We start from the raw sequence: 21,650 nt of genomic DNA, 5'->3' as shown, positions 1-21,650 counted from the left end.
TATGAATTCTAATTTTTATCATAGTTTGTACTCCAAAGATGGTATAATCATTCATAATGGGAAGCCCAAAGTCCTCTCACTCTAGTGTGCAGAACCATTTAGCAATCTTTGGCAATCTAATTTGAATTAAATCTCTCAAAGTTCTCCACAGAGCAAAAGAATATTTTATTTGTCAATAACTGCCTTTCTCCTGGTATGTATCTTCTTAGTTTCCACTGCAGTTCTAGTTATGGAAAAGCTATGATCTGTGTAGCATACTCGGTACAGTACTGTGATGTTATTGAAGGGTAGAAGGAATGAAGTGAGCTTTGATAATTTAAAAAAAGTATAGCATAGTAGATAACAGATCTTAAAAGAAAAATATAAAGTAGTTTTACGTTTTTCTACTTATGAAATTTCTAAGACTGAAATAATAAATGATAAATAAATAAATAAGTAAATGTTGAAAAGGTCTATTAATAAATTCTCCATCTCTCTGGGATTAGGTGAGGATTGCATATCATTCTGCTAATGCCAACAGTTATTTTTCCAGTCCAACACAAAGATCAGAGGATATTCATCTGCAGAAAGGAAAAGAGTAAGGTTTTTTCTTGTCGTTAAATTACTGTGTGATATTTACAAACTTTACGTTTATATTTTTAAATATATATATGTGTATGTATGTGTATATATATATATATTTGAGCCGGAGTCTCCCTCTGTCGCCCAGGCTGGAGTGCAGTGGCCTGATCTCAGCTCACTGCAAGCTCCGCCTCCCGGGTTCATGCCATTCTCCTGCCTCAGCCTCCTGAGTTGCTGGGACCACAGGTGCCCGCCACCGCGCCCGGCTAATTTTTTGTACTTTTAGTAGAGACGGGGTTTTACCGTGTTAGCCACGATGGTCTCGATCTCCTGACCTTGTGATCCGCCCGCCTTGGCCTCCCAAAGTGCTGGCATTACAGGCGTGAGCCACCGCGCCCGGCCTATATTTTTAAATATTTTCAATTTATTTTTATTGGTGGAAGTGGATATTAGTTTATTGGCTTAATTTATAATTGGTCATTCGCTACAATTTCATTCAAATGTATTTCTTTATTTTCAAGAATACTGGCATTCAGCTAACCAGGGAAATTTGAAGTCTAGAATAACCCTGTTGCAAACTTACACTTTTGTGAAATTACTTGATCCTGTTCTTAGTTCTTTACTTGGACCTCTCAATCAATCCACCCATCTAATTTCTCTGTTTCTGCAGCTGAGCTCTTCAGTATTGCTAGGGAAAAATCACTAAGCCGCATAGACTGTTGCCACTGTTAATGTGTATTTGTTATTAACTGGTTTATTCCAGGCCCTGAGCCAGGTACTGGAAATTTGAGAATATTAAAATACACTGCCAGAACTGGCAGAGCATATCGCTTAGTGTTGAAAGGTCAAGTCCAAGGAGCCAATGAGTGGGATTATCATCCAAATACCAGATAATCCCATTCAAAAAGCCATTCAGAATTCCTAGGAAACAGGAAGATAAAAGACATGATACATTCAAAATGGAGAAGGTGGTGGAATGGAGTTAACATGAAGAACATCAAAAGATGCATTGAGATCATATTCATCATTTGGATCTGTTAGACTTTACTGTATAACAAAGCACTTCAGACTGTAGCAACTTCAAACAACAAGTGTGTATTATTTTTCACAATTTTGTAGTTGGCTGAGCTGTTCTTTTAGTCCTGACTAGTTTAGTTGGGGATTGGTAACCTAGAATGCCTCGCTCATATGTCTGGAGCCTCAGCAGGCGTGGTTGAGTCTTAGATATCTGGGGCATCCCATTGCACGTGGTCTCTCATCATCCAGGAGACAAGCCCAAGTTTGTCACATTGTGGATGTGATCTCAGCAGTAAAGAGGGGAGTCCTAATGCACACACACTCTGCAATACTCTGTCTGTGTCACATTTGCTAATATCCCATTGCCCAAAGCAAGTGACCAAGCCTAGACTCAAGGATGCAGAAATAGACTTCCCTTCTTGATGGGAGGAATGCTTTTTTCTTTATAAATTTACCTCATCACCCTTTCAGATATTGATGAAGTTATGCTCAGAGGCAGCATCATGAGGATCTTATGGAACTGGACAGGGAGGGTTGGGATCAACGGAACCTGGGAGCAAATTAATGTTCTCACACTGAATGTTCTCACTGAGGTCTTGGTAATACTGACATGGGGAAAAAGTTTTATTCCTTTTTTCCTCCTTCTTCTACTTTCACTTCTTTATATATTAAACATTTTCTTCTATAACCATGAAAACTACTGGGCCAGGTCAGGATAAATGGAGTGCCTGATTAATCCCTACTGCAATTAAGTGTCAGTACATTTTCAGACTTTGTCTTGTTCTTGGAAAATGAGTTCAGTCTACCAGCTTGGCAGGAACACAGAGTTTGAGTGAAAGCAACTCCTAATACATCTGCTGCCTGGTGTCTGTGCTCCTGCAAAACCAGCTTGGAATTTACATACTGTGCTTACAATGATTGCTGTGAAATCTGAAATTGAGGCCACTCTAGCTGGTTTATTGTAAAGTGGTTTTTCAAGCCTTTCCAAAGGTAGCTCATATTGCTAAATCATTCTACTCAAATACCACAAACATAGTTTCCTCTAGTGCATATCTTTTTGGTCACCTTATTCTGTTTGGAATTCTCCCTCAGTTACTAGTATAAAAAAATTTTGAATCCTTAAAATTCCATTAGCGTTTGTTATTCATATGGAGAAAGGAATAATATTTATTTTATGAAACTTTTGTGACGATTAAATATAATAATGTCTGCAAAGTGCTTAGTTTATTGTCTAGCACAAAGAAAGTACCTAATTAATAGTTTTGAGCCATGAGTAAGGATACAAAATTTTAATGGTTCTTCTTTGAATTCTGCTCTTTAGTTAGTGTTGATCATCTCAAGTCAGCAGAACTGATGAGCAGGTTCTTATGGAAGTCAAGAGCCTGATATAATCCCCAAATATCAGTTCCATCAGGTGATGATCCAGCACCCCATCATTCTACACATATGAAACATGATAAATTTCCCTCATTCAGACTCTTTCATGAACTGTGGATACTGATTCTCCCTATATAAGAATGTATGTTGAGTGATGTGAGACAGTTTAGGGAAGCTCCCAGCTGTCCTCTCCAAAGATGTGAGCAATGGTGACATTGTTGGAGATTTAGAGGAGAAGCAGTAGTTTTGCACTCTCCTGTAACAGCTGCTCAGTGAAGGCATCACCTTGGGTACCCAGTAGGATGAGGGGCAGGAGACATCAAAAATCAGGAATTCAAAATATAAAGTGAAAATCCCATCCAGCTAGTTGGAGGTCCATAGTAAATCTGACCAGTAAAAGTTTCCTGAGGCAATATTTTATTCCCCAAGTTTCAAATGGAGCCAAATTTAAGGAACATGAAAGTAGGAACTTTTATTCCTGACAAATATAACCCCTCAGGTATAAAATATATGCTATGCCTAAGCCTGACATTTTCTTGAACACATTAAAATATTTAACCTCTGCATGTTGTCTCTGCTATATGCCAGGGACAGGGTTATTTTTCAGGATCTTGAGTATAGGAACTAGTATTGTCTTCAATAAATATTTATTGACTAAGCTGAATGAATTAGTTGTGAATGAGAACAACTTTCTACTAATGCAGATACCTTACATAATTCATTTTATTTTAGCAAACGGCTATGAAAATTTTAACATGTGAATATTTAAAATATGAGATACTACAATATAAATTATTTAACAGGCAGGCTTTTAAAATAATGTTGATATTTTATTCATTAAAATAATTTCATGGCAAGTGTTGTGGAAAAAAGTTACATTCATTAGTTACTCTATTTTCCAGATATTATATTGAAATCTTGCTGCAGGAGTACACATTAAGTGCATTTGTTGATGTCGGACTGTACCAGTATCAAAATGTTTATACTGAACAACAAACAGGAGATGCAGTGAATGAAGAACAAGTTATCAAATCCCAGTCGACAATCATCCAGGAAGTACAGGTTTGCTATGATTATAGTTCCACTTACAGAAAGTAAATGTCCGAAGGCAGGATCTCAATTTGGTTATTAATTTTACTAGGTAAGATACTGTTTTAGGTGAAAGCAGTCATGGACAATTATTGAATTATGACTTTGAGTATCTGTATTATAAGCCAAAAAGGCTGTTACTTGTCATTTGTAGTAAAATAGAGCAATAAAGTGACATTGAATAGCTGAGTTATGATGCTTTTAAAGTATATATAATTTTCATATATTAAAAATATTTTTTAATTGGAAAATAGGTTATAACATTAGAAAACTGGGAAACAACTAACGCAATTAATGAAGTTCAGAAGATCAAGGTAACCAGCCCCTGTGTGGAAGCTAATTCGTGTTCACCTTACCAATACAGATTAATCTATAATACGGAAAAAACTGGTAAGTTATAAATAATAAGGGAGATACTGTTTCTGTTCATGCATAGATGTAGCCATAAAGTATTTGCTCCAGTCAAATTATACTGTCTAGAAAATATAGTTTTAATGATAGGCTAGACAAAGAAGCAGAAAAATACATTATGGTAAAAAGCCTTCAGACTGGGATAGAAAGCAACATCCATACAAATAACTTTCTGGCATATACCATCATTTTCTAATAATAATGATAACTATATATCTAAATGCACATGGAATTTATATATCTGTTACTCACAGGTGTAAGTTAAGAAAATGGGAATTGTGAATAGTTGACCCAAATGCCCATCAATGATAGACTGGATAAAGAAAATGTGATACACCATAGAATACTGTGCAGCCATAAAAAGGAACGAGATCATGTCCTTTTCAGGGACATGGATGGAGCTTAAAGCTATTTCCTCAACAAACTAACTCAGGAACAGAAAACCAAACACTGCATGTTCTCACTTATGAATGGGAGCTGAACAATGAGAACACGTGGACACAGGGAGGGGAACGACACACAGTGGGGCCTGTTGGGGGGTGGGGTCGGTGCCGGGAGGGCATTAGGTTAGGGAAAACAGCTAATTCATGCTGGGCTTAATACCTAGGTGATGACAGGTTGATGGGTGCAGCAAATCACCATGACATACGTTTACCTATGTAACAAACCTGCACATCCTGCACATTTACCCCAGAACTTAAAGTAAAAATTAAAATTTTAAAAGGAATTAAATTCATCATTGCACAGAAGTAAACATGTCTTTCATTTAATTTAAACATGTCTTTAAATTAAATGATAGGCCTATGGAACACCAATGTTTATCAGCTAAAAAACAAAAACAACATTGCATTTTTGTTTGTTTGTTTGTTTTTTGAGACGGAGTCTCGCTCTGTCACCCAGGCTGGAGTGCAGTGGCGCCATCTCGGCTCACTGCAAGCTCCGCCTCCCGGGTTCACTCCATTCTCCTGCCTCAGCCTCCTAAGTAGCTGGGACTACAGGCGCCCACCACCACGCCTGGCTAATTTTTTGTATTTTTAGTAGAGACGGGGTTTCACCGAGTTAGCCAGGATAGTCTTGATCTCCTGACCTTGTGATTCGCCCGCCTGGGCCTCCCAAAGTGCTGGGATTACAGGCGTGAGTCACTGCGCCCGGCCGCATTTTTATGTTTTATAACAAATCCTAAAATATTACTTTCGCTACTACTGTTAATTTTTTTAACCAGTGAATGCTGGTGATTGCTTATTCTTTGCCAAATCCAATAATTATTATTGTGGGAATATTAGAACAATAAAATATCAGCCCTGTCCTCAAAGAGATCACAAATTAAATACTCAATATTACTGAACTTGAATCAATTTCAAAATACAATTTTTCTAAGTGATAACTTACATGGTACAGAGTATAGGTGCTTTAAAAATGTAAATACAAGACATCAGTGTTGGCCGTGGTAGCTCAGATTTCAACTTTTCTGTTTGTTTGTTTGTTTTAATCCAATCCAAAGTCTTCCTACCTGCTGATGCTTCTGAATTCATACTGCAATCAGCCTTGAATGACCTCTGGTCTATAAAACCAGACACAGTTCAAGTAACAAGAACACAGAATCCCCAGAGCAATATCTACACGGTAACATTCATATCAACTAGAGGTAAGCATGTATTTAATTTTGTACTTGTAGGAAACAAATGTATATCCTGTGCCACTCTAAAAGTTCCATAAGATGACAGAGAAAAAGACTTGGTTTAATGTCAGCAGAAATTAAATGGTTATTTTTTTCTATGGTAATTTAAATTTTAGTTGTATTTCAAGGAATGTACAACTCCAATGCATAAGAAATGCACTACACATACTACAAATGCATTTTCCATATAATAGCCTACTTTATAAATTAGTAAAAACAGTGAAAATATTCTTTCTGAAAATAAAATTTAGGCAAATCAATATTGTCCAGGAGACACTCATCTGGTCAAATCTTGCCTAATGAAAGGATTTTGTGGTCAAATTCACATGAGAGACACTGTATACCATGGGTCTTCCTTCAAGACTGGCAGAGCTCGTTGGAATATTAAAATCCCTGAGGAGTCCTGCAGTATTTAAAAAAAAAAAAAAAAAAGAAAAAGTCAATTCACCTGTGTTTAATGCAAACTTATTTTTTCTCTCCATCTTTTTTTTCAAGTAACAGCTATTAACCTCCTATTAATGTTTTACACAAAACACTTTTGGAAATATTGACATAGACATTCTGCCTTCAAGTCAGACTTCACAACTGACTTGGCTATTTGGTATATATTTAGCTCAGAAAGTGGGTCCCTGAATGTGTGTTTATGTATGTGTGTGTGTTTACTTTTCTTTGGGTAATCATTATTTTTCAATTCATGTAAGTAAAATGTTACTTCAATATTTGTGTCTCATTTTATGAAATTGTTTATTTGATTGTTGAGTGGAGGATAAAGAATTTGATTTTATATGAATTTAAGTTTTAAAAGGTGTACAAAAGTTAGATTGTCAAAATACTTATGAATAAACATATGAATATCCTTTTTGATGTAGTTTTATATACCAGAGAGAAATTATAAGACTTCAGCAGAGACCTTAAGAAATATGGTACCCAAATCCTAACTGGGCAGATTTTAAGACTTTACCCAACTAAAAGGGTCAAAAAGATCAGTGAGATTCCACCTGTAGAGCATCCTTTCAAAGAACAGAGACGTTTGAGGACAGGCCTTATTCCTCTCAAAGTGGCAAAGTCAATGATTATCATACTAAGTGGCATGGTATGAACAAACCTCACAGGTCAGAGATTGTTTCCTGGAATTCATCTTTGTGCCCTATTCATGTCTAAAGAAAACAGCAATATTTCAGCTGAGCATTTGCACTAAAATAATGGTACTAGCACAAAACTAAAAGAATTTTTGGAATATCCTACTGCTCATTGATCTTTATCTCATGGTCCTAATACATCTGTCTGTTTATCTTACAATACTTCCTTTTACATAGAGACAGTGCCTTAAATATATAGCACTTTGTCTGTTTTGCCATTTATGCTATGGATAAATCTGCTCAAATTTAAGGATCTACATCGTCCCCATTCTTCCTTCTTTTGTGATAATGGAGCACCAAATGAAACCAATTTGGCTACATTTGAGTGTCTATTTAATATATATATAAATATATATAGTTTTATATATAGGCATTTTATTAACTTCTACAAATTCTGTTTGGCACTTAATTTCAGGAGATTTTGATCTGCTTGATTATGAAGTAGTTGAAGGGAATAACGTCACACTGGATATTACAGAACAAACCAAAGGAAAACCCAACTTGGAGACATTCACACTGAATTGGGATGGGATTGCTTCTAAGCCACTCACTCCATGGTCATCAGAGGCTGAAGTATGCTGTAGGAATGTTTCTACCACACATTTTCCCTGCACCCTCTCACATCATTCATGGGCCATTTGTAGACAGATGGGAAAGATATATTACTTGAAAAAAATCACTTCAAATTATTTATCCCCTGATCGACTCACCACAATTTATATACTGTGAACACTTTTATCTGAAAGGAGACTAAGAGTCAACCTAGTGCAGCCACCCCTTTTTCCAGACAAGGCATATCTCAAAGCTTCCAAAACCTTGCCCCGCCTATGTGTAGAAGTTCTGAGTCCCTCTAACCACACCGGCATTGTTCTTCACTCAAAACCCAATTTGTTATCCTGTAAAATCAGAAATTCCTTGAGAGATGTAGTGCAATAAAAGCTTAGTTATAAAGTATTGGTTAGTTTAAATATCCTATTTTTTTTTTAAACAGAACACCATTTAAATGTCAACCTTTTATAAAGAACACTTTAAGGAGGACTAATACATTCTTCTATTTGGCATGATAAGTTGGAGCCTACCCATAGTGAGGAGAGAAGGGAGGAAATATTCCAAAGACAAGAGAGGGAAAGGGGAGTTCTTAGGTCTGTGCCAACAGGGTCTAATGTATCTCTATAGGGGGCAGCTGTTCAAAAAGAAAGAATGCTTGTGAGTTACAACATTTTGACAACTTATCTGGACAATGAATTTAAGTTAACATTTGTTTACCGATTAAAGAGTATATATTGTCTCAAGCCCTTAATTCTAAGTGACAATTATTTCTGTGCTTTGCTGGAGAAGTTGATATGGAAATTATAGGAGACTTGTGAATATGTACTAATTTCTGCACAATCTTCAATAATTTATTATTTTTTAAATAATTATAAATACAAGCTTACAGTATATGCATCTAATCTTTTTTTTTTTTTCTTTTTTTTTTTTTGAGACGGAATCTTGCTTTGTCACCAGGCTGGAATGCAGTGGTGTGATCTCCACTCACTGCAACCCTCCGCCTCCCAGGTTCAAGTGATTCTCCTGCCTCAGCCTCCTGAGTAGCTGGGACTACAGGCACGCACCACCATGCCCAGCTAATTTTTGTATTTTTAAAAGAGACAGGGTTCCACCATGTTGGCCAGAATCTATTGGAGTGTATCTTTTTTTTTTTTTCCAGTTAATTTTGAGTTAGTTGGAAAAATTATTTATTTGGAATCTATCTAATTGGGTACTAATTAATTTAGGTTTGCTTCATTGCTCTCTTTAAAAAGCTACTAAACAAATATGTCTGCCTTATGTAATAACTAAGTATGCTAATATTAGCCAAATCTATGTAACTATTGTTATTCTAGAATAAAAGTTTTGAAAACTCATTGGCCACTAAAATTATCACACTTAAAATTATTCAGAAAGTTAACTCATAATCATGACTACAGTATGGGAATTATGAAAATTCCCATAAATTCCCATAAATTATGAAAATTTCATAAAAATTATGAAAAGAAGTTACTAATGTTTATATTGTTAATTTAGTTTCAGGGAGCAGTGGAAGAAATGGTTAGCACTAAGTGTCCACCACAAATTGCAAATTTTGAAGAAGGATTTGTTGTGAAATACTTCAGAGACTATGAAACTGATTTTAACCTGGTATGAAATATTTAATGAACTGTGAATCTAACCAAATAATTTATATAATGGTTTGAAATTTTATTTCTTTTTTGAAGTAGCATTAATAACTTTGTTATTCACAATCAAGTTGCAAAAATGACTTTGTTATACATTTATTTTAAGGGCTGTTGGTAGGTGCTATTGGTAGTGCCTTCTATGATTCATTTGTCAAAAAATTTTTACTACTCATGAATTTTCTTACTAGAAAGTAGGAAAGCTGAGCAAAGGTAAGATTTGTAGTGTTTTTGTTTATTTTGTGTATTAGGCCATTGTTGCATTGCTATAAAGAGATACCTAAGACTGGGTAATTTAGAAAGAAAAGAGGTTTAATTGGTTCACAGTTCTGTAGACTGTACAGGAAGCATGATGCTGGCATCTGCTCAGCTTCTTGGAAGGCTTTGGGAAACTCTCAATCATGGTGAAGGCAAAGGGGGAACAGGCACGTGTATTGGCTTGGTCAAGGGCAAGAGAAGAGAGTGGGGCGGTGCCACACGCTTTTAAACAACCAGACCTTGTGAGAACTCACTGTCATGAGAACAGCACAGATGGGATGGTGCTAAGCCATTCATGAGAAATCCACACCCATGATCAAGTCACCTACAAACAGGCCCCACCTCAAGCTTTGGGGATTACACTTCAACATGCAATTTGGTGGGGACACAGATCCAAATCATGTCATTTTGCTTGTGTTTTCTTTTTCTTTTCTCTCTCTTTTTTTTTTTTTTTTTTTTTGAGATTGAGTTTCACTCTGTCACCAGGTTAGAGTGTGTTGGTGCGATCTCGGCTCACTGCAACCTCTGCCTCCTGAGTTCAAGCAGTTCTCCTGCCTCAGTCTCCCAAGTAGCTGGGACTACAAGCACCTGCCACCACGCCTGGTTAATTTTTGTATTTTTAGTAGAGATGGGCTTTCACCATGTTGGCCAGGATGGTCTTGACCTCATGATCCAGCCGCCTCAGCCTCCCAAAGTGCTGGGATTACAGGCATGAGCCACCGTGCCCATCCTTGGTTTGTGTTTTCTTAACATGGATGCACAGTATATCCTTTCTCCTCATTGACTTCAGAGATTATAATATATAGTGGGGCATTGTATGTTTTTATGTATTATGTAGTTTTATATAACTGCTTCTCTTGCTTTCTGACATAACACTCTGGTTAATTAGTACACGGCCCAGTCATTATTTCTTTCTTAATGAGATATTTTCTTTAATATAGAGTAAAGGAAGAAAATTGAATATGTGCTTTCTAATTCTCATTTTCAAGTCTTCAGGAAGTCAGCTATTTGCTATTTCCAAGTGAAAACTGTAAGAATAAAAAATGTATACTCTAGTTATTTAATTCAGATCAATACCCTGGATAAAAATATAAATCCTTAAGAATATCTCTCATGATACTTTTCATGAGCAGATTAGTGAGAAAAAGATCTTTCCATTTAATAGATGACGTTTTCAGCTTCGTTCAAGAAATATATGTGTATTTATGTTCTATTTTGAATGTAGTACTAGCAGCCATGAGGATGGCACCTGTAATTTACCTTCTACTCCTTTCCTACTTCATCTCTCATCACTACCCTCACCTGCATTTCCATACTGCACCTAACCTTAATAGTTTGTGTTCCCAGCACCATGGTGTCTCACACCTCTGCTTTTTTGTACATATTTTGGCCTGTCTCTGAAGCCCCTACTTTCTTTTTACCATTTGCACAGTGCCTTTGACATCTTTTTTTCCATTCCAACAACTGCTATTTATCTTTAAAGACTTAACTCATTGTCACTTCCCCTGAGTCATCTTTCTTGATGCTTTTATGTGAGTTAGATATCTCCCTTGAGCCTTAGTTTGATAATCACTGGCTTCTTTGTCTTAGACGGGTGATCTCTATTTACAGGGATAGGGGTTCTTCACCACTTGAATCCTGAAGATTAAACAGCAAACACACAAACAAGCAGAAACCTGACACACAGTAAACACTGCATAAACACTCATGGAAAGAATGAATAAATACCCGTAAAGAGCTCATAATGTAAGGAAAAAAGTCGAACTTGGGAACTAGTCAAATACTGATATAAGGGATTATATAATTATGGATCCAAATGAGAACTTTAGATTTCAGACAAGGAAGAAAACATCTCAAGTTAAAGTAATTGGGGAAACAATGGTATCTGGGTTAAACCTTGAATGGTTTGGGTGCATACGTTGGGGGAAAACCAGAACAATAAATCATGTTTTCATTTGAAATATTATTGTTTCGGTAGGAATATATTAACAGAGGACAGAAGACAGCTGAAACTGATGCTTACTGTGGTCGTTATTCCCTGAAAAACCCAGCTGTCCTTTTTGACTCAGCAGATGTTAAACCAAACAGACGACCATATGGGGACATTTTATTGTTTCCTTATAATCAGGTAAGCTCAACAAAATGATATGCTAATTGAATCTGGAAAATACCTTGGTAATACAATTTCATGAAATTTTAAGACAAGCAAAAATGCTTGCCATATGAATAGTATGTCATATTGTAACAGGCTCTGTAGTGTAAATTCTGGGTGGTTGTGGTTTCTTCTGAGGATTTTCAAAATAATAAATATATACTATATATATGTATATAGTACCACAGATCATGTATTATATTTCTCTTTTAATTCAGAAAAAAATATTTGCACACAAGTTTAAATACTAAAATAATTTAAAGTGTATAAACTTCTTCATTTTTCTTCATTAATTAAGAAGAAAGAAAAATGGCTAGCCATCGTAGGGTGATCTTGGGTATCCAGTCAGAGAGAAGCGAAACCAAATTAGGAGCACGGGAGATGGCAGTTTTAATGAGGGCATTTGACACTGTTAATCATAGATTCACCCTTTCTCTTATTTTAAAATTCTCAAATTGTGGCATCTATCCTAAAATTCAAAGTTCTTAATATATTTGGCATGCTTAAGGACTTGGGGACCATTAAAATTGGTATTTAATTACTGTTTTACAGTGACACTCATCTCTATCTCTAAATGTTCAATGATATTTACATCCCATTTAATTTGCCTGAATGTTTACCTCTCTTCTTTCCTATGTGCATTGGACTTTTAAATTTGCTGAGTAGCTTAGAGTTAATACATAACTCATCTCCACAGAGAGTGAATTGTTTGCAGTTTTAAAGGACACTATACCTAAAAATAATAGATATTTATTATTAATTGTAAGGTCACCTCAACGTCACTTTGTCTATAAAATCTTTCCCAATTCTTCCGCAGCTAACTGGCTGAAATTAATCATTTCTTTCTCTGTGTTCTGGTACATTTTATGTAGAAAATGCTCAATTAATATTTATTGACTTTGAATTTATTTGAATTGTTACAAAACAAAGTAATGGTAACATATTGTTACCAATGATTTTCATATTTTTATGTAGTTATGTTTAGCATACAAAGGATTCCTGGCAAATTATATTGGTCTAAAATTCCAGTACCAAGACAATAGCAAGATTACTAGAAGCACCGATATACAGTTTACATACGACTTTGCTCATGGAAACAAGTAAGTTACGCTATGAATTTGAAAATTAAGTTATACCATGGTATGTAAACTACAAAGACAAGACAAATCCATTTCTTGGGGTTTTATGTTTTTGTTTTGGTCCGTTTGGGGAGATGATGGCAAATCACACGCACAATGGATGTAACTGCAGTTTTCCTGTTCTACACATGAACATCCAACAGAAATAGTCATGTTTTAAAGAAATCTATAGATTATGAAAATAACAACTGGTCATGTCATAATCACCCATAACCATAAAAAGACACAACAATGGTAAACTTTAGAATTTAAATTATATATTACTAAATCTAATAATGTCCCTAGTTGTTGCTGGAAGGTAGAGACAGGCTTATCACAGTCTAGTCGTTATAGTTTGATCACTGAAAAAAAAGGGAATAGAGATATTTTGAAATAATGCTTGCTATACCAAAAGTTAGACACATAGAAATGCAAGTAGAGAAACATAAAGGAAGAAACAAAATGAGCCTAGAGAAAGCTATTTAATGACTACAGCTGTCATGCCCTTAAACACAATTTAGTTCTATATAATTATTTGGGGTTTTATTAATTTTATATCTACTGAAATTTATGTCATTTGTGACTGCATTTTCATACATGGTACATGCAAAAATTTCATTTACAATAGAAGTAATAGTGAAGACATACACAGAGACACACATCTTTCTATTTTATAAAGTACTCCCCATAAATTGTTGTTGTTTATTAAAGTATAATGTACATAAAGTAAAATTCACTCTTTTTAAGTGCACGATTTAGTGAGTTTTAACACGTGTATACAGCCATGTAATCATTACTCCACTGAAGACATAGAACATTTCCTCTCTACAATTTTAGAAGTTTATTTTCATATAAAGTTTATCTCATAAAAATAACCATAATAGGATCTGCATATATTGAAAAGATTTCTTTTTTTATTTGCTTTTCTTCTGTTATAGCTACATCACAATCTTTATTTTATATGGATCTATATAGAGTTTATATGATACTTTAATACATGTCATGTAAGTTTCCATCATTTTATAAGATATGGAGAACATTTTTCTATTATAATAAGATATGAAGAGCACTATTTTTCTTCCCATCATAGAATAGAACTCTGTAACTCAGAACTGCCATGTGTGGAACAAGTGTGAGGGAGAACCAGCGTCTCCTCATGACACCCAGACAGAGGGAGTGAGAAAATCATCCAAAGTTGGAAATAGAACCAAATGTTTACCATAAATAAAACAAAGACAATAAATAAAAACAGGCAAGATGTTAATGGAGAGTCGAGTAGTTAGATGGGAAGAAACGGCAGTCTTGATGGCGGAATGTTTCTTGATGCAAAAGCTGCTGCTCAAATCTGCAATTTCAATTGTCCTGTTTTCTACATAATCCTAACACTATTTTTTTTTGAGGCAGGGTCTGGTTCTGTCACCCTGGCTGGAGTACTGTGGGACCATCACAACTCATTGTAGCCTTCACCTTCTGGGCTCAAGTGATCCTCCCACACCAGCCTCCCTCTCAAGTAACTGGGACTATAGGTGTGTACCACCACGCCCAGCTAATTTTTTGTTTTTGTAGAGAGTGGATCTTGCCATGTTGCCACAGCTGGTCTTGAACTCCTAGGCTCAAGCAGTCTTCCTGCCTAGGCCTCCAAAGTGCTGGGATTACAGGTATGAGACACCATGCCTGGACCCCAACACTATTTTCAAAATGCATCAGCCAGTTCCCAATTCATAACTTTAGAAATTCATATACTCTAAAAATTGCTGACATATGTTGGACTGGAAGGGAAACCTTGTTTGTTAAAGGTTTTAAAAACTATATCTTAGAGGATAAGATGTGTAAAGTGGGAGACAGCCAGGGTGAAGACCTGGAGGTGCTCCAGCAAAGCTAGGTCCCCAGACTCTATCAGGAGGAAATCAGTTGTGTTCACTGGGACAGTGGCAGAAAGGTGACAAAAGATGGGACCAGGCAGGTGGGTGGGAGCATATCAGAGTTATCCTTCCTGTGGAACTGGAATGACCTTATGTTAAAAAAAGGAGGGCGCTGGGCAATATGGCAAAACCCCATCTCTACAAAAAATACAAAAATTAGCTGTACGTGGTGGTGCACACCTGTGGTCCCAGGTACTCAGGAGGCTGCAGTGGAGGATTGCTTGAGTCTGGGAGATCCAGGCTGCAGTGAGCCAAGATTGTGCCACTGCCCTCCAGCCTGGGTGACAGAATGAGACCTTGTCTTGAAAAAAAAAAAAGAAAGAAGGTGTGTGTGTGTGTGTGTGTGTGTGTGTGTGTGTGTGTGTGTGTGTGTGTAGGAAGTCATAGTCTTTCATTTTTAATATAAAACATCAGCATCATATTTGGAGTATGTATCTCTAGCATCAGATCCTGAGCATATGGACCTAATTCCCTTCAGATACTCTGGTCAATCAGTGGATAAAGTGATGGCATCTGTAGACCAAGCTTAAATACAGGTGTCAGTATCTCTTTAGTCATGAGGTAGGAATCTACAGTCCAACAGGTGTTTGTCAGAGGGAAAAACTTTAATTAGGGCATTAAGCTTTTCAAAGAATTCTTCAGGAAACACAAAAGCCCTGCTTCATATATTCTTTAGGTTCTTGAAATAAGCATTAATAAGATAATGATTGATGTCTTGTCCCAAGTATAATATCTACACATGTTTCCATAGAATGTAAAGAAAGAAAATTTCTTGTTTACACAAAGTTCATTAGATACTGAAGTTTGGTAGAACTTGAAGTGGACTTCAAAGAAGAGATAGAGAATAATGCCTGAAATCTATACATGCTGTGGATGGTGTTTGCACAGAACCATATGATTTTAATAATAATTAATGATATTAATTTTAACACTATTAATTCTTCCAATCCATGAACACTGGATATTTCTTCATTGATCTGTGTTGAGAGAGATATATTAGTATTGAAAATAAATATATGCCTTTGAGGCCATTACATAGTTCAATCCGATGTATAAAATGGGAATGAAGCTAGCTCCTGGAATGAATGAAATGATTGGGGAGAATTCTGCCGTTCCACAGAGGAATTATTGACTCAGAAGAGGACATCCTTTGTTGACAGTCATATAGGCAGATGCAATGCCAGGAGTTGAGCCAGCTCTGCCTCTGTTAGGTGACAAGGAGCATGAAAAGTCCGTAAACAGAATGATTATATACCACTGTTTCATGCCCAATTTACTATAGTCCATCTTCATGAAGCAGAAATCCTTCTCAAACGGACATTTGAAGGTACATTTTGCTACAATGGGAAGGAGTGTTTGAATTGAACAGTGAAATCACAATTTTACTTTTGATGCCCATCACCCTTATGCTATGCACTCCTCCACTGCCTCAGGATTTTGGAACATTTTATGAATCCTTGTTCTTCTGTATCAATCAAGTCATCACTTACCATATCATTAAATAGGTCTCTCCTTTTAGCTTATAATTTGGGATGGCTGAGGGGAGGTGGGGATGGTTAATTGGTACAAAAAAATAGCTAGAAAGAACGAATAAGACCTAGTATTTGATAGCACAACAGGGTGGCTAAAGTCAATAACAATATGATAGTACATTTAAAAACAACTAGAAGTATAATTTGACTGTTTATAACACAAAGGATAAAGGCTCGAGGGGATAGATACCCCATTTTACATGATGTGATTATTATACACTGTATGTCTGTATCAGAACATCTCATATACCCCACAAATATATACACCTACTATGTATCCACAAAAAAAAAGATTTTTTTTTTAATTAAAAAACTGATCTGCTAGGCAGTAATTTCAAGATGCATTACATTTGATGGAGTTCTTGGATTTTCTCTACCCTAAATGTTACAAGACCTTTAAACAAGAATATCATGATAGTTAAAAATAATCGGATTCCCTTGATCAAACCATTACCAGTTGAGACAAAATAAATTTATCTGCTTCTAACAGGTATTCCTTCCTTTCTTTCTTTCTTTCTTTCTTTCTTTCTTTCTTTCTTTCTTTCTTTCTTTTGTTTTGAAACAGAGTCTTACTCTGTTGCCAAGGTTGGAGTGCAGCGATGTGATCTTGGCTCACTGCAACCTCCACCTTCCAGGTTCAAGCAATTCTCCTACCTCAACCTCCTGAGTAGCTGGGATTACAGGTGTGTGCCACCACACCCAGCTAATTTTTTGTATTTTTAGTTAGAGACAGGGTTTCACCATGTTGGTCTTGAACTCCTGACCTTGTGATCCACCCAGCTTGGCCTCCCAATGTGCTAGGATTACAGGCGTGAGCCACCACACCCGGCCTCTAACAAATATTTCTAGATCTGCTTTAATATAGGTCAGACAGTCCACCTGGATCAAGTAGATGTATTAGTATTTGTTGTTTTCAGTACACTGTTGGTGTTAAAAGTGCCATTTCCCACCTCCCAAAATTGTTCTACAACCTTCCAAAAAGTGGTTTGTTGTAAATCAAGTTTTAAAATCTAAAAACAGTCTGCCTTTCTCTTCAAAAAAATGGAATTATCTAATCACAAAGGCACAGTGTGCAGTTCAGTTTTGATATCATTTGGAGTCTCCTTTTCCCTTATAAAAGGTCCTGTTCAGTATGCCAAATTTTCTAAGTTGTGGTTTTTAAAATTTTAGAATTGTATAGTTAGTTGTACAATTCTACTTTGAGGCCCTAAACACTTTTTTAATTTAAAGAGCACTTTAACTTAATGTCATCCGCATACAACTTTTTAAAACTGATATGTGTAGTCTAATCTTTGATGAGCTAGAGGTGGATCCCATGATGAGTTTATGAACCCTGAACAAAATGGGACTATAAGGTGCCCAAACAAACCAGTCAGTAACAACTACAGCGGTAGCTGATGAAAGATTATTGTTAAACTATATTTAATTATTTGAATGGAAATATTTATATCTGTGTTACAGACTCTTATAGCTTTAATGCTTAACTGTAATTTATGGGATTCCAATGCAGTTACGATTTAATGGAAAATCTGAATCTGAGTTTTACATTTAAAAGATACTGTGCAACCATTTATATCTACAAATAACACCCGTCTAGCACTTAGAACAATGAACAATGCTACTCTAGGGAACTTTCCTGGAAGTGTTATCAAGTTCCAGTTTTGCTTCTTAGCAGTGGACTGAACTTACTGTTCTATGCCTGGTATTGTTCACTAAAATTGTTGACTCCATTCTTGTGTCTTGTTTTGTCAATGTGCTCTACATCAATGCCTGTGCTCCTTAGTTTCCTTACTTGTTGTTACACAATGTTATTTTACATTCCTGTGGCTACTGACAAGGCTACAAATAAAAGAAAGCCTATATTTGTATACAAGGCTAAATCTTTTACTGCCACTGTAAGTTTCTGCCTGCTGTGCCTTGTTATGGCTGCTTTTCTGCGCTAATAAAGCTCCCTTGATGGTCTTCTTGTGGGAAAAAAAATTTTACTCTATAAAATTTTAATGCTTTTTAAAGTATATTTGCTTAGACATTACCACTGATCTATACAACAAATTAATCAACCATATTTCAGCTGGACTTACACTTGCATAGACCTTCTGGATCTCATAAGAACAAAATACACTGGGACAAATGTTTCTCTTCAAAGGATTAGTTTACAGAAAGCATCAGAATCACAGTCCTTCTATGTGGATTTATTGTACATTGGACACACATCTACAATCTCAACATTGGATGGTATGTTGTATCATTTTATCTCTACCGTAATCTAAATATAGTAAAATCTTACCAAGGAAATTAATTTTATATTCTGTAGTATGGATAGAAACATTAATCTCTAAATATTAATGAGTCATTCTTTTATCTCAATAATATTATGATTTTATTTTGTAATGAATAGTGCAAGGTGGTTATTCTAAGGATAAATGAATCCTTAATGAAAACTTTCTCACAATAGCAAGAATTTGCTTTCTAGTCCAGGATTTTGTTTATGGATAAATATACTATGTCAAACATTTTCGTTTTGCTTTGTTTTATTTTTGAGAAACCAACTACCATGAGAGAGATCTATTCCCAAAATGCAACTATTGAGATTGACATCTGTCTACTAAGATTCACTTGAAACTTTTCAGACTTAAAAGTGATAATTAATAATACTACAAATGAAACCTTCATTTCAATAGTGTTAGCATTGTGTTTTTAGTCATGTTAATAGACATGTTGTTAGATTGCCAATTAATAAAATTAACTCCCATCTTCAAAAATTAACCTAACTCCAGTCCCTTAAAAGTGAAATTTTCCATTTTTGAGAGGAACAATTAGAATCCTTTTCTTTGGAACTGCTTTCAAGTGCAAGGCGAGTTGGTTAACTGATTTTTTTTTTTTTTTTTTTTTTTTTGAGAAGACAGAGTCTCACTCTGTCGCCCAGGCTTGAATTCAGTAGTCCGATCTCAGCACTGTGCAAGCTTCGACTCCCGGGTTTACTTCATTCTCCTGCCTCAGCCTCCAGAGTAGCTGGGACTACAGGCGCCCGCCACCTAGCCCGGCTAGTTTTTTGTATTTTTTAGTAGAGACGGGGTTTCACCGTGTTAGCCAGGATGGTCTCCATCTCCTGACCTCGTGATCCGCCTGCCTCGGCCTCCCAAAGTGCTGGGATTACAAGCTTGAGCCACCGCGCCAGGCCCGAGTTAAATGTAAATGCTACTACTTTATTGTCACTCCTTTTGAATCTGCTGTCACCAGACCTACATTATGATTGGTAGAACATGTATAAAACAGATGGATTGTGCTGGGATAAATGTTGTCGTTCATTAAACAGTATTCACTTAGCACCTACTATGTGTCAGGTATTGTGTCAAGTACTAAAAAAGAGCAATGAACATGAAACACACGTCCTAGTGAGCACCACCTAGAACAGAACAAAGCTAACCAACCAAAGAAGGCTGGAGGAAACCCAGGGATTGGTCGCTTTTAAATGTTTGGTTTTTACTTGATAGGGTTCATATGTCAAAAGACATAAGCTTTACAATATAAAACTGAAAGTTCAGAAAGCTTCACAAACTACTTGCCTTCAGGTCTTCTTTCTAATATTTGATTTTAAATACTTTATGTCATGACAATGTTGTTATTATTTGATGATTTTATTTTTAGCGACAGAAGCAATACAATTTTATCTCCTCTCTATTAGGTTGACTTTTAAATGGCAAAAACCACAATTACTTTTACACCAACCTAATATTTTATTTATATTCTTTAGAAATGCCCAAGAGAAGACTTCCTGCATTAGCAAATAAAGGAATATTCTTAGAGCACTTTCAGGTGAATAGGACCGAAACAAATGGGCCAACTATGACAATCCAATATTCTGTTACCATGACTTCATACAACTGCAGTTACAATATACCCATGATGGCTGTGAGCTTTGGACAGGTAAGTCTAGAATTTTGCATTACTTTTATGTAGTGAATTTTATTTTAATTTTTTTAAATAGCCAACATACAGATGGAATATCTTTTAATAGGAAAAGACAACTAACTATTCTAAGGTTATATGAAGATTTGGAGCATGAAGATTGACTTCAAGTATTAAAAAATTTCTTAAAGAAATATGTCAATGGAAAGGAAAACAGGGGAAAATATCCTTAAAAAACAAAGCCAGATTTAAGTAGAGTTTTCTCTGTGGACTTAAAAGAGGAAGTTACAGTCTCTTCCAATGAAGTTCCTTAAACAGATACTATTGAAAGGAAAGTTGAGATTCTGCATTATGCTTTTAAATTGTTTTCTGTTATAAACACCATTTATTTTTGCTTGTATGAAAATTTATACAAGGGAAGAAAGAAGTGGTTTTCCATAATTCCAGAAGGACCTGAACAATTTTTTACATTTATAATAAATAATATTAAATATTACAAATATAATGAAAAATTTAAAACTTTAATTTCTATAAAATGAGTTAATATAATTTCCTACCACAAACCAAAATAAGTATAAGCTCAAGATTAAAGATTAAATAATCATTAACCATTGTAATTGGATTACAGCCTCGCAGAAAACTTTTGCAAAGTAAACAATTTTATGATTAAGATCACTGAAAATTATAAAACTCCAAAACAATTTCCTTTATCCCATCCTGGACCAATGTTTTACTCTTAATATCTTCAAGATTAGCATCTTACAAATGCTTTCCAGTGCTTTACTCTTAGCTCTATTAGAAAATATAATAACTAATTCAGGGCTTTGTAGTCTCAAAGCATCTGTATCAAAATTCTCCCATTTTTCAAGATTTCTCAGTAAACTAATTGGTAATTGTAACCTCTATCTTTAAGTATTTACCAAAGGTTACATTGAAGAATATGGGACTTAGATTTTTGTGGCCTTTTAAGAAAATTCAAGTGACAGGTACATGTAATAATATGCACATATGTTAAATGTATAGATCAATAAATTGTTTTAAGAACTTTAACTCTGGCATACTTGTAGATTCACATGCACTTGTAAGAAATAACACAGAACTATTTTTATATCCTTTACCCATTTTTCCCCAATGATAATTTTTTGTATAATATACCACAATATCATAACCAGGAAATTGACCTGATAAAATCCACTGACCTTATTAAGAATTTTCCAGGATTGTGTGTGTGTGTGTGTTTGTGTAGTTCTTTTTTTTTTTTTTTTTTTTTTTTT

The 21,650-nt window shown here is 35.4% G+C and overlaps 1 protein-coding gene across 1 annotated transcript in view; it reads left to right on the top strand.

Annotated features, from left to right (window-relative positions):
- PKHD1L1 (PKHD1 like 1) overlaps nt 1-21,650 on the top strand; it is a 168,107-nt gene that overhangs the window by 34,318 nt on the left and 112,139 nt on the right. Inside the window, 10 exon segments of the mRNA XM_017891546.1 lie at nt 486-577; nt 3,858-4,017; nt 4,299-4,434; nt 5,957-6,100; nt 7,688-7,845; nt 9,337-9,450; nt 11,722-11,871; nt 12,871-12,995; nt 18,539-18,702; nt 20,222-20,394. Of these exon segments, the coding sequence (XP_017747035.1) occupies nt 486-577; nt 3,858-4,017; nt 4,299-4,434; nt 5,957-6,100; nt 7,688-7,845; nt 9,337-9,450; nt 11,722-11,871; nt 12,871-12,995; nt 18,539-18,702; nt 20,222-20,394 (1,416 nt within the window).

This window comes from Rhinopithecus bieti, unplaced genomic scaffold (genome assembly GCF_001698545.2).
Source record: "Rhinopithecus bieti isolate Rb0 unplaced genomic scaffold, ASM169854v2 scaffold_18921, whole genome shotgun sequence".
NCBI classification, from domain to species: domain Eukaryota; kingdom Metazoa; phylum Chordata; class Mammalia; order Primates; family Cercopithecidae; genus Rhinopithecus; species Rhinopithecus bieti.
The sequence above is the reverse complement of the archived record's forward strand: the minus strand, read 5'-3'. Positions and strand labels throughout refer to the sequence as shown.